This window comes from Leptinotarsa decemlineata, unplaced genomic scaffold (assembly GCF_025532065.1).
Source record: "Leptinotarsa decemlineata unplaced genomic scaffold, Ldec_3_MD MMD2_tig00026330_RagTag_RagTag, whole genome shotgun sequence".
In the NCBI taxonomy this organism is placed as follows: domain Eukaryota; kingdom Metazoa; phylum Arthropoda; class Insecta; order Coleoptera; family Chrysomelidae; genus Leptinotarsa; species Leptinotarsa decemlineata.
In genome coordinates this window covers 6,070,710-6,084,397 of record NW_027412690.1, presented here as the reverse complement: position 1 = coordinate 6,084,397, position 13,688 = coordinate 6,070,710, and the positions used below count along the sequence as shown (strand labels likewise).

General features: G+C 34.8%; 1 protein-coding gene across 7 annotated transcripts in view; it reads left to right on the top strand.

Annotated features, from left to right (window-relative positions):
• Positions 1-13,688, top strand: part of LOC111517492 (uncharacterized) — a 297,412-nt gene that overhangs the window by 279,118 nt on the left and 4,606 nt on the right. For all 7 annotated transcript variants that reach the window (XM_074182893.1, XM_074182894.1, XM_074182897.1 and 4 more), the window contains 2 exons: positions 12,333-12,451; positions 13,341-13,544. In XM_074182893.1, the coding sequence (XP_074038994.1) occupies positions 12,333-12,451; positions 13,341-13,544 (323 nt within the window). The remainder of the gene's footprint in view (positions 1-12,332; positions 12,452-13,340; positions 13,545-13,688) is intronic.

Here is a 13,688-nt window from a genome sequence, read left to right as displayed (position 1 = left end):
ATAATAATTAATGACATAAATTCCAGATTAGTTGTAGCATCTGCAATTCAGAGGTGGAGAAACTCCAGTTTACTGTAAGATGTTTACTTTAAATTTCAGTTTTAATGATTTTGATGTTATGTTTATGTAGAAAGTCTTAGAGTGAACTGTATTTTCGACTTTCATCTTGGCCAGTTCTATTCAATTTTAATTTTCAACTGAAAATTCCTGGATAATTTTTGAATGTAATGTTATTCAAATGTAATATCATTCATAAATCATTGCGATTTAGGAAAAAATAATAAAGCATGCAGATCTGCACTTTTCTGGGAGAGGAAATATTATAGAAGGATTTATTTTTGTTTTTAACTTTTGATGAACGATAATAAAACGTAGTTTTTTGGGAAAAAACGTTTTTGGATTTCTAATAATCCATCTTGATACAAAAAAATGTGGGAATCTTCCGAAGAAAGGAAGGAAACAATCAATTTTCGAAATTAAAGCTATACATAGATGTGCAGATCATGCAAAGAAGTAACTTTCAGATACAACCTGGAAGAAAAGCCCACCTGAAACAACCATTTCCATGTAAACATTGAATTACATGAAAGAAAAATGCTTTCGAAACAAATACTTTTCTCTACTCGGTTTGTATTCCAAACATTCGTTATGGAATTGAATCAGATATCACTCATAGGATTACTACACAATATACTGAATGAAACAGTGAAATTTCAACGTTTCTTTGAAGGAGGTTGACAATTTTTCATGGTGCATTTCACTAATTCGGACTTCCATTGTCTAATATGATATAAAATTATTTGAAATCCTTGAAAGAATCACTGAAATTGAAAAAATTTGCTAGAAAAATAACAATTTATTAAGCAACAAAATTAAAATTTCAATAAAAGAAAACAGAAGCAACAATTGTAAGTATCCACAATCGTCTTCTTTTCTTTGGAAAATTCCCACATTTCCTTATATCAAAATGTAGAAGTAGAAAGCCATAAAAGTTCTTTCCCAAAATGATATACTCAATATACAAAGATAGTCATCCAAAAAGTACCGCAAAGCAATATTGCCAGGGGAAGGAAGGCTCATAAAATACATTGTTTGTATATAAGAGACACAAGTTTTTATTGAAGAGGCATTGCCAAATTTCGAAATATGCGAGTGGAGGTGTCATCCCCCAAATTTTTTAAATGAAAATGAGTGATATTTTGAAACATTGATTTCTATTTGTTAAATAGCTTTTCATTACTCCTACAATTTTTCCTTCCAAACCAACTCGTTCGAAATATTCGAGTTTCTTTCGATGGCACACGATATCAAATGTTTGTTTGAAGGTGATTGTCAATGTTTCATGATGAATTTCACTAGTTCGGACTTCCATTGTCTGATATATAAAATGATTAGAAATCCCTGAAACAACTAAAGAAAGAAGAATTAAAAATGAATAGCTGAAAATAACAGTTATATTAAGCAAAAATAACCTGAAATGAAATAATAGTCAAATAAAATACAAGTAAAAATAGAACGATTGAACAAAAAATAAAGAAATGAAAATGAAAGTAAAAATAAAAAGTTAAGAGATTCCAAGCCACGTTGGTTCACGACGTTTCGATTGTTAGTATCTACAATCGTCTTCGGGTGATGACTGGACTGATTCCTTCGAGAGATGACTATTTAGGGGTCGTTCGAGTACTTTCACTTAAAAGCCGCTTTCCATTTTTTCCACTTCACTGGTTCAGTGGGAGATGACACTCTGGCGGGAGTTGGCCATTTTTCGCTTGATAACGGGTTTTCATATGTTGCGTATCTCTACACTAGCTTGGCTGAATACGTTGTTGGACAGCATGTATGCGGCTTCCTTGAATTTTCTTCTAAACCAATGTTCCTCTCTGTGCAAGATCTCAGCTTGGGACCACTCGATGTTGTGTTGATGGGTCCAAACATGGTCTGCCATTTCTGATTTGCTGGTTTCCCCTTGCTGTATGTGTTTCTTATGCTCGGCATTGCGAACATTCAATGGCCTCTTAGTTTCACCAATATAGGATTTTCCGCACTCACAGGGTATCCGGTAAATGCAATTCTTGGAATCGCATTCCGCGTTTGGTGGCGTGGTTTTCGTGAGGCTGATGCGGATAGTGTTACCGGTTCTGAAGCAGGTTCTGATGTTGTACTTGGAACCAATTCTTCTTATCCTCTCCGATAATCCTTTGATGTAGGGAAGTGCAAGCACTGGTTGTGACGGCTTCTCTTCCTTGCGAGGCTCCTGCTGTCTTTTAGACAAAATCCTTTCTACCATCGATGATGTCTAGATCCTTCTCGAGACCCTCCTTCGTATTACACAGCCCGAAAGCACCGTCTAATAGAGTCTTTTAGTTGTTTCAGGGATTTCAAATCATTTTATGTATTATACAATGGAAGTCCGAAAATTATTGATAAAATCGATTTCTCCAAGTTGCATTATATCTAAACCATGATACGCCACTGCTCATCGTGAATATCGGCATTTAAAAGGAATATATAATTTTTTTTATTATCTCCTTTGGTTTCCCGCTATTGAGTGGACCAAAGCATAAAACTTTTATGAGAGAATTACAAAAACATTAAAGGAACACATTTAAACTTAGCGCAATATCTTCATCTCATTATTCGCCAAGAATTCTAATTCGAGCGTTCCACACCTACTTGAGTTTATGTTCTGGGACGTATGAGTATAGGTTGCTCAGATCCTTATTAGTTCTAATTGAGATTTTCTGAGAAAAGGCGGAAAACATGCAGTTCTTGCATAAGATTACAACTTCATGTTGAGGACGTAGGCAATTTTGCTCGTGTTACGATGATAGTTCATAGGATCAATTGGTTCAATACCAGTCATATAAATTTCATTGGCATTTATCTATATTTTGAGGTTAACTCACTTATCCATTTTCATGTTTGAAATAATCACATCTAAAGAAACGAACTTTAAACGTTCAAGCCAGTCTCGAATATACCTACACAGTAGGTTGAATGGACTGATGCCTATCAGAAACAACTACTACCCTGGCTAATACCACGAACGGCGTTGGACTATATCCGACAGGCTCAGTGTTGGAATCTTCACAGAAAATTTCCTGAATATGCAATTGGTAATACAACTGAAAGAGTCGACCTACTATTTTGGAACTGGCACACTTGTAGACCGGTTTCGGGCTCATTAGCCACTCATCAGTGCAAGATAGTGGCCATCATCGACTTAAAGTCAATGATATTCCATAATTGAAAATCGGAATTCTTTCAGAGTATTTCATTCCTCTTTCTAAGTTGGAGCGAACAACAAAATGCCACTCCATCTAGTGGACGAGGTACTAATCAACTGCATATCCGAAATGTGCCCGATTCCTCCGAATAAGGAAGAAACACTTTCTTATCAGTCAGCGGGCTATGCTTGAAGACTGACAGTAAACAAATCTGAAGAAATGAACTTTAAACGTTCAAGACAGTCTCGAGTATACCTACCAGTGGGTTGAATGGACTGACACCTATCAGAAAACAACTACTTTCCTGGCTAATACCACAAAGGGTGTTGGATTACATCCGACAGGCGTCAGTGCAGAAATAATCACGTTATATCACGTATTTGGAAAGTTATTTTAATGGAAAATGTGTTATTTGGTCCATATTCATCGAATTGAAAAGTTTTCCGAGCATTTGGTGCTTATTATAATTCACACCATACAATTCAAACGTGATGAAGAGAGATTGCAATTGCGTTTGTTGTAGTGTACCACTTTGGAGGTTGAGGTTGCATTTTTATTTTGCTGTCTTCGGGTAGAAAATAGAAAAAACGATTTCGAAGAAAGCAGAATTCAAGAAAATGTGTATACTTTGTTTCCGACATCAAAGCAACTAGAAAGCAGCTTCTCATCTAAAACAATATACAGTGTGACCCATTTTTAATGGAAACACCCCCTTAAAATTGTTGTAAACCGATTCTAATAATTTTTTTTTAAATGTCAAGTACTAAAAGGTCTACCTTGGGACAAAATTTGAAATGTTTCTTAAAGTTTTAGGGCATTCCACGATATTTTTTCTAAGTCGAAAATCGGGATATTTTATTAGCGATTTTTTTATTGAAAAAATTACTACGCCACTGGATTCAGAGTGCCTCTAAACAGGTGTGACCGACATTTTATGAAAAAAATATTCATTATTAACAAAGTTATGACAACTCAAAAATTCGAAAACTCACACAGCTAAGTCACAAAAAATACTCTATATCAACAGATATAGCCATGAGAATATTTTTTTTATGATTCCAACAATAAAGTGCCGCCAAATGACAAAAAAAATAGCGTAAATATTTTTAATGAAAATAACGGAATCACATTCAGGTTTTCACGCAAATTAACTAAAACTAATACCTAATATTTCAATTCAAATCTTAGTTGCTATGGAAATGATATTACAGTTTGACACTTGTGAAAGATTTTGTACTACTGTCAACAATATTCACCTTACAGTTCTTCGAATTATTTTGTGTCATGGCTGCAAGATTGAGCGTAAGAGAGAAAATTGAAATTGTACGCCTTTCGGGAGATGACGTTAGAAGTGCTAGAGAGGTTTGTAGAGTATTTAATGAGAGACATCCAGATCGTCCTCGTATTAGCTGCGGTACGGTAAATAGAATAAATAAAATATTCAATGAAACTGGTGCAGTATCAAAAATGATGTTAAAAAGTATTCCTGTATAAAGAGGAAACAGGAATGACAGGAATGATCAAATCATTTTAGATTATTTCGGAAATAATCTTAATGCCAGTATAAGGAATGCCACTTTAGATTTGAATATTCCACGAGAAACTATTCGGAGATGTCTCAAGGCGAAGAATATTAAACCTTTCAAGCCAAAATTTTTACACACACTTCAAGAAGGCGACGAAACAAGACGCCTGGAATATTGTTTATGGGCCCAAGGGGAATATTTAAACAATAGAAATTTCCTAAAAAATATTTTATATACCGACGAAGCCATTTTCACTACAAATGGAGTAGTGTCATCACAAAATTGTCGCTATTGGGCAGCGGATAATCCTAACTGGGTAATAAACTGTAAAAGCCAGTATTCCCTAAAAATCAACGTCTGGTGTGGGATATTGAACGAACAAATTATTGGTCCTTTCTTTTTTGAGGAAAACATTAATGCGCAGAGGTTTCTAGAATTTTTGAACTCAGAGTTTTGGGATGCTATTCACGAGCTGCCAATCAATGAACGATCAAATTTAATTGTCCAGTTAGATGGGTGTTCAGTTCATTATGCCAGAGCTGTGAGGCAATTGCTTGACGAACATTTTCCAAACCGATGGATAGGCCGTGGTAGTCCGTTTATAGAGTGGCCACCCAGATCTCCAGACCTCACAGTTTTGGACTTTTTCTCACACAAAAGGTTTACAAAAACCGCTCAAGAGATAGAAATTAACTTTGTGCAAGAATTCGACAGGTATGTGCAGATATTAGCCCTCAAGAACTAAGGAACGTAATCAGAAACATTCGTAAGCGCTACGACACATGTATCGAAATACGTGGTGGATTAGTAGAGGCTACTAGAATATGAGTTAGAATTAATTGTTGCACTAAATCGAAACATTTCAATAATTAGTTATTAGTTACGTTTATTAAAATTTTTTGCTTCATTGTTAGTTGAATTGTGTGAATGTAATTCCGTTATTTTCATTAAAAATATTCACGCTATTTGTTTTATTTTTCATCTGGTGGCACTTTCTTGTTGAAATCATAAAAAAATGATATATTGTGACTGTTAGCTGTGTGAGTTTTCGAATTTTTGAGTTGTCATAACTTTGTTGATAATGAATATTTTTTCATGAAATTTTGGTCACACCTATTTAGAGGGACTCTGAATCCAGTGGCGTAGTGATTTTTTCAATAAAAAAATCGCTAATAAATAATCCCGATTTTCGACTAATAAAAAAAATTGTAGTATGCCCTGAAACTTCAATAAACATTTAAAATTTTGTCCCAAGGTAGACCTTTTAGTACTTGACATTTAAAAAAATAATTATTAAAATCGGTTCACAACTTCAAATTTTAGGGGGGTGTATCAAAAATGGGTCACACTGTAGATGATGTGTTTTTAATGTATTTTACTTTTCTGTATATAGATTTTCCACTGTGAAATATTATGAAAATAACATGAAAAGCTCAATGAGACTGTAATAACATTTTCCGAAGCTCTCTAAACATTTTTATTTCAATGATGTTTTCCCAAAGAACGAACCGATTCCTGTAACGTCATTTCTTTGGCTAGAATCCAACCTGAACCCCCATATATTCTTGCATAGATAAAAAGCATTCACAAAATTCGTCTGGTCCTTCGCATTCCTGCCAACCTTATAAATAAATGAATATTTCATACATAAAACGTGAGTCTGGGTAGCATTATTCGTTTGTTTATCTGAATCGCGCATCAAACAACTTCATATCGAACCCGTAAACAATGAAACCTACGCGACTATTAATAGTTTATTGATTTCCAATTCACGGGAGCCCGCTAAATATTTAGAAGCAACCGGAATGGTGTTAACAAAGAACGATTAGTAAGTTCAAACAGAATTGGGATCGGTTTTGTTGGCCCAAGAATTATCGTGTTTTTAATACTGTGGGAAAATATGGCAATGTTTTCAACATCATTCGGTATATCAGGATATTTCCCATGCTAATTGAGGTCACAGCAAATGGTGCTAATTTTATTGGGGTTTCTTATTGAATGGGACGCTAATCAGAATTTGGTAATGTGGTGATTTATGGTATCGCGGGTATGTTTGAGAAAGTAAACATTCTAATTTATGATTTACGTCATACGCTGAGAAAAGCCCATATTTTTCTTCATCATTTATCTCGTCTTTTTTTATTTTCTTACGTCATACCAACGTCTTTATATCGACTATGAAGGTGTCTTATCATACATGTGTGCTGCCTCTTCAAATTTACCACAGGGGTCAGACTTGGAGCCTCTTTTATCCCCACTCTATTGAAAATTTTTGTTTATATATGGTGTTTCCTATTCATTTTCATTTTTTCTCTTTATGAAAAACAAAATGTATTGCCCAACAGATGAATTCTTTTACTGGGCAGTATATAACAATGCAGTATAAATAAAGACTACTTAAACTAAATATATAAAAAAGATTGACATATTAAGCATTTGACAAATTAAGAAATGAATTGACATATATGATCGAATTAAGAAAAAAAGATGACATATCAAGTACTCGTTATTTGTAAATAACATGAAATGAAGACAGTAAGCTAAATGATGGTTTGTTCAATTTTGGATAATATAGTCTTTAGTGGATCGAAATTAATATCACATTGACTTCAGTGGGTATAATAATTATCACACATCTATAGGAGACACTTTTCCAAGGTTGGATCTAGTGAAAGGAGTATAGAAAGTGATTTGTCTACGTGTAGTAGTTGCATCAATGAAACAATGCAAAATTTTTGTATAACATTACAATACTTGATAAAACTCTACGTTGCTCCAAGGAAGGCAGACCGAATCTTTGAAGTAGTGTGGAGTGGTAATTTCTTCTAGCAGGATACACGCCATCAGTTCTAAATACAAATCAAAGTAGCATACTCTAACTTGGAGCGAACCAGAGATGTATAAAGTATGGTTAAGGCGGTAATATTGGTGAATGATTTACAGTTGCGCAGAACAAAGCTAAGCATTTTTCTAGCCGATGCCGCGACAGTATTGCTGTGACCAACAAATGTCAACCTGCTGTCAAACGTCACCCCTGGATCTTTGACAGCTTCTTTGCGAAGGAGTATTTCATCGTCGAAAGTATAAAAATACTCAATAATATTGGCATTTCTTGTAAAGGAGCAAACTTTGCACTTTTTAACATTCATTGCCAATGTATTGATTTGAAACCAGTTATCTATCAGGTCTAATTGAGACTGGAGATAAGAGCAGCTCTCTAACTTGTGATAGATGAAAAGATCTTCAAGTCGTCTGCGAAAAGTAAGTTGCCACACGAAAGCTCGGAGGTGAGATCATTTATGAAGATGAGGAAAAGCAGGGGTCCCAGATTTATGGTGCAAAAGTGTGAGGCCCTGAACAGGTTTGACGATGGCCTGACTTTCGTCTACTACTTCTTATTGAATTTTGTACAATTTAGGTACTCGAACTCTAAACTTTTTTTCCAGAAAAAAGTTCTGTACAAATGCTCATACGTTTTCATCATAACACTATATTTTCAATTTGTCCAGAATATGATAACGCCACGTAGTCATCCTTGCCACATGTCATGTTTGTGACGTATAAAATCGCCTCTACGATATAATCACGACGTTTTGGCAAGATCCCACTTGCTATATGCATGTGCTCTGCTTGGAAGTTGAGTTTGAAACGTAGTGATTGCATCAGAGACGAACGGATGTACATCCGAGATACCACTATAGTATGTAATACCATCCGTGAAGAACTAGGCCAAGTTCAAGGATGGGCAACACTTGCTTGCCACTTGTCATATTACATTCATGTTTGTGATGACGTATAAAATCGTCTCTACAATATAATCACGACGTTTTGGCAAGATCCCACTTGCTATATGCATGTGCTCTGCTTGGAAGTTGAGTTTGAAACGTCATGATTGCATCAAAGACGAATGGATGTTCACCCGGGATACCACTATAGCATGTGATACCATCCGTGAAGAACTTGGCAAAGTTCAAGGATGGGCAACGTTTGGTTGCCAAAAGAAGTATAAATGGACGGAGCTATCAGCAAAAAGAATATAGCACCCAATAAAGAGCGAACCATATTCACGTGGATAGTATGGATGCGAAAGATAACGCTGATACTTCTGATGAATTATTATTAGTTGCCATGGTAACTCAATATTTGCTTCATCAACGAACCACCCTAGGCTAACTAGATACTAATACATCCTCATTATTTTCAGTCCTTTTCATTAAAGGTTGTTTTTACTTTTGATAGTAATTACAGGTTACCCTTTACCACACCTGAAAGTGGTTTTACTAACCGCATTATGTCCCATGCTTCATTTTTGATTTGTAGAAGATATACTGTTTCATATTTATACCATTTTTCTATAGTGGTATATTCGATTAGAATTTTCTCGGTGAAAACATGTTTTAAAACTGTTTTGAAATCTGAACAAAATTCAATAATGATAATATTTTATAAACTCTATTTACTTCATTAAAGTTTATGTACCTATAAATTTTATACTGGACGGACGTGCATCAAAAATATTTCATATTATTTTCAAACATATAAGCTAATATAAATTTTTTTTAGATTGTGTTCGAATGAATGTTGTGATTTTATGGAGCTGTTTTGAATTTAGCGAAACAAATTCAAATTTATCTACTTTTCTGTAAACATATTTATTATTTATAAATTTTCATAGACTTGGCTAATACTTGGTGGGAATCCACGATATTTCTGAACGGCAAATGATTGTTAGATATGATTTCTCTTCTGAATTTTTTTATTTATACTCGTCATTGAACACATGCTTTTCTGTCAAAAGATGATTCGCAAATGTTGACTTAGTGTTTGCATTAAAAAACTGATATTATATTCCTTTGGAAATATCACCGTACGAAAATTCAATTCACAACTCAAGGTAGACTCATAAAAACGGATAAACCTAACATTCATCTTGGCTGCCGATTATACGCCATTTCGAATTGTCCGAGAAACCCGGCAACTCCGGCAAATGGCGATTGTTCTTCAATGGATGAAGACCTCGTTTTACCACTTCACCTTCATTTGAAACTCATCTGCCAATTTTTTTCAATGTTTTATCGACTTTCCTTTGTGAGTTGACTTGAGAACAGTCAGCTTGTTAGAAATGCTTGGTAAATATGTTTATTTTTTATCGAAACCAGATTGTTTACTGTTCTAATTAAAAAGTTGGCTGAATCATTATTTGCATTTTTCCGTAGACTGTCCATGGGCGTAGATAGCTAGGGCGATAAATTCATTGGCCGCCTTATAATGATCAGTAGTATAAAGAAAATTTCAATTATTTTCATCTTGAAAAAAATGTTTCTTGTGGTTTCTCGTGAACTTTATTTATTCAAAATAATAGGGATGATATGAAATTGGCCGATACTTGATAAAAAACGATAATAATGATTCATTTGATTAACATTTAAGCAACATGTTGAGTTGGTCGGTCGGTAGCCAAGCGGTTCGTCGTGGGTGCTTTGTTCACTCACTCGAATTGACTGCCGTGTTGGTCGGTGGTTCAAGCCCTAGTCTGAACGATCGATCTTCACTTGCTACCGTCCAACCCGTGTTAGGAAATCACACGTTAAAAGGTAAGACCTCGTTAATCCTTAGCTCGCACAAGTTTCGACTTCTGAGGGTTGTCGTTCGTAGGGGTGCGACAGCTGGTTAACGGAAAAACAGATTTTAAACAGATTTTTTTTAAGAACCGCAATTATGAGATTTTCTTCTTCAGGCATGCTCCATTTTAAGTACCTGAGGAACACACCTGAAAAATTCATTATATATTCAAACTTGTGTTGTGGTTTCGTGAAAAAAACTGTTAAAATCTGTTTTCCATTAAGTGGCTGTCACTTCCCTACGAACTATAGCCGTCAAAAGTTCAAACTTGTACGAGCTGATGATCAACGAGGTCATACCTAGAACAGATGCCTACGATGAAGTAATCATGGATTCGCAGCAAATATTTGCCAAAATTGTCAAAAAATACGTATATTCAGTGAAAATTCTACATCTTCACATATTAAAGTGTACTTATCTCAATCCAATTTGGTTAAAATGTTTTTTATTTCATGTCGAACTGATAATCATTTACAACTCTGAACAAATTTGATTAAATGTAATATGATGTAGTAACGTAAATAATAATAAAAATATTTATTCACCATTTATGATACATAGCGTATATATGGTAGGTCAATGATCATTTACAAAGAACAGTACGTCACTTATGAATGAAATTATGGAATCAAAGCTTAAATAAAAATCAATATTTGCATATACAATACCTCGTTCACAGGCAGATGGAGCGACGACAAACCTGTTGTTTGTTGTAGTCTTCAGCTTAGTTCGAGGAATGATACTCTGACGGAATTCGATTTTCAATTATCGGAAATCATCGACTTTATGTTGATGATATACACTACCTTGCACTGACGAGTGGCCAAACAGCCCGAAACCGGTCTGCAAGTGTGTTCCAATAATTGAAAATCTATTGCGGCAGTTGTATCGCCAACAGCATATGCAGGAATAACTTCAGTGAAGAATCCTGCACTGACACCTGTCGGATATAATCCAACGCCCTTCGTGGTATTAGCCAGGGGAGTAGTTGTTTTCTGATAGGTGTCAGTCCATTAACCTACTGTGTAGGGTGTTGAGGCTGGCCTGAACGAATTGTTCTTTTAGATGATTTGATTTATAGCCAGTCTTCAAGTATGCCCACTGACTATACGTGAAAAATATACAAAGGTATGGGTACATATAGATATATGAAATGCTAATTGAAAAATTATTTAAAAAATGTAGGAATTTTGCTTGCCGTAGTCAAATAAATATACATATATATATATATATATATATATATATATATATATATATATATATATATATATATATATATATATATATATATATATATATATATATATATATATATATATATATTGAATGATGCAACAAATTTTTCTTTATTTTCAGTATTTCAATATTAAATTTTACAAAAAGGATTTGAAGCTTTATATCTTCTATTAATTATCTTCTAGAGTGATTTTATCGAGTGTGCATAATATAAATCAAAAATGAAAAATTCGTGGATACAACACTCCAAACAGGGGGGCAAACCGCGGACACGTGTTTCTGTCTATTGGCCTCATCAACGCGGTGCAGCCAAGTGTGAGGATGGGCAATACTTGTTTGCCGAAAGCAGGAAACAACACAAACGCACGGAGTCAACAACAGGAGCGCTTCCGATGACTCTGGGGAGTAATTATGACCAATAAACTCTTCTAAATGGGTTTTAGATGACATTACACCCTGATCATATTATTCCTCGCAAAGGATATATCGGTTATAATACCCCCAGAGTCATATGGCATATGGGGCTCTAGAATCACTGTCACGATTACTGCGTGGAAAGTTCTAACTCCCACCGATCAATGTTTTGGCTGAATTATTATTCTACAGCAAAAATAAGACTCAGATTCAACAATAGCTCTTTTATTTTATATGGAACTGAACATTCCAAAAAGAGACTATACAATTTCTTATTCTCCGTTTAAATGAGTTTTTTTTCTTCCAGGTGCTTGGTCTAGCCGCTGTTGTTCATCCAGTCACTTCTAACGAGTATTTCAACGACACCTATTACGAATTTCATCGTTTTAGACGCAGTCCACGACGAAAGCACTTCCAGGAAGATAGGTAAGCTCTCTTGGAACTCCCCCGTAAATTTTTCACAACGAAACCTATGTATTCACAATGTGTAGGCTTACAAAGCATGCCTCCTTTCAATGCGGTTGAGTTGAAGATCATTCCGGACGAAAGAAGAATTTAAATGAATATTGTAATCGACAGGAGGGTGAAGAATCTACAGATCATATCTATACTCATACGAATTCATGCCATACGTCGCTAGTGGCGCCTGCATTCAGCTATTGGCATTAACCCAAACATGTTTGTGATTTCCAAAGAGAAAAAATTAATCGATTAATTTTTTTGTATATGGTGAACAAAAAAAAGGAGTCGAAATGAAACGCAGTTTGAAAAATTTTGGGTTCTGAGCAGTTTTTAAATATATTTCAAAAAGTATGTTGACTGTGGTACCTATATAGTTAATAGGTATTGTTTATGATAAGTCACTTGTAATGCCACAAGTAGTGTAATATGTAACTAAAGCTATCAATATGAAAAAATATGGTCACATATGCATATTTTATCTCGAAAGATTTGTTGATTCATATAATGTTCGAATGCTCGAGAACGTTCTTTGAAGTATTCTCCGTGGTGTGGTTCAGCCTAGCACCACTGATGAGACCTATGAGGGTCGGAACAGTGCTGTCTGGGGTTGAATATGCTAAATGCGTTATGTTTGGGCTCTGGTTTTCAACTATCTCTTAACTCTTCATCTCACTTAAGATCTCAATCAATCTAAGTGTTGGATCGTAATAAGACTGAAATTATATTCAAAAACCAGTAGTTTGTCACATATTGAGCACACTAAACTAAGAGTTCATAAAAGATGAGTGTGTAGGAGCAATTAGAATTTCAGGAATTTGAAAGATTGGAATAGACATGTATATATTTTTTTCAGGCCTCTGCAAAACATGATGGGGTTCGACAGCAAACTCATCCAAAATAGAAACTTCAAGAAAAACCATCACGAATCGGAATCGATATTGTCTAACGAAACCATTGACTGTTGTCCGATGATCGAGGAAATGGTTGAACCCATGGGAGGTTCCAACCAAGATGGTCTCTACGTCGAGCTGTACAGGGATGAAAATTACAGACAAAGGTATTATTAATATTTCAATTGGTGATTCGAAAATCATTTTGCCAATTTATTGGTATTTAAAAATATGATTTATATAAGAACAGAGAATTAAGTTTTTTCAGTAATTTTAAAAATGTTTCAATTGTAATGTTATTTTTCCACACC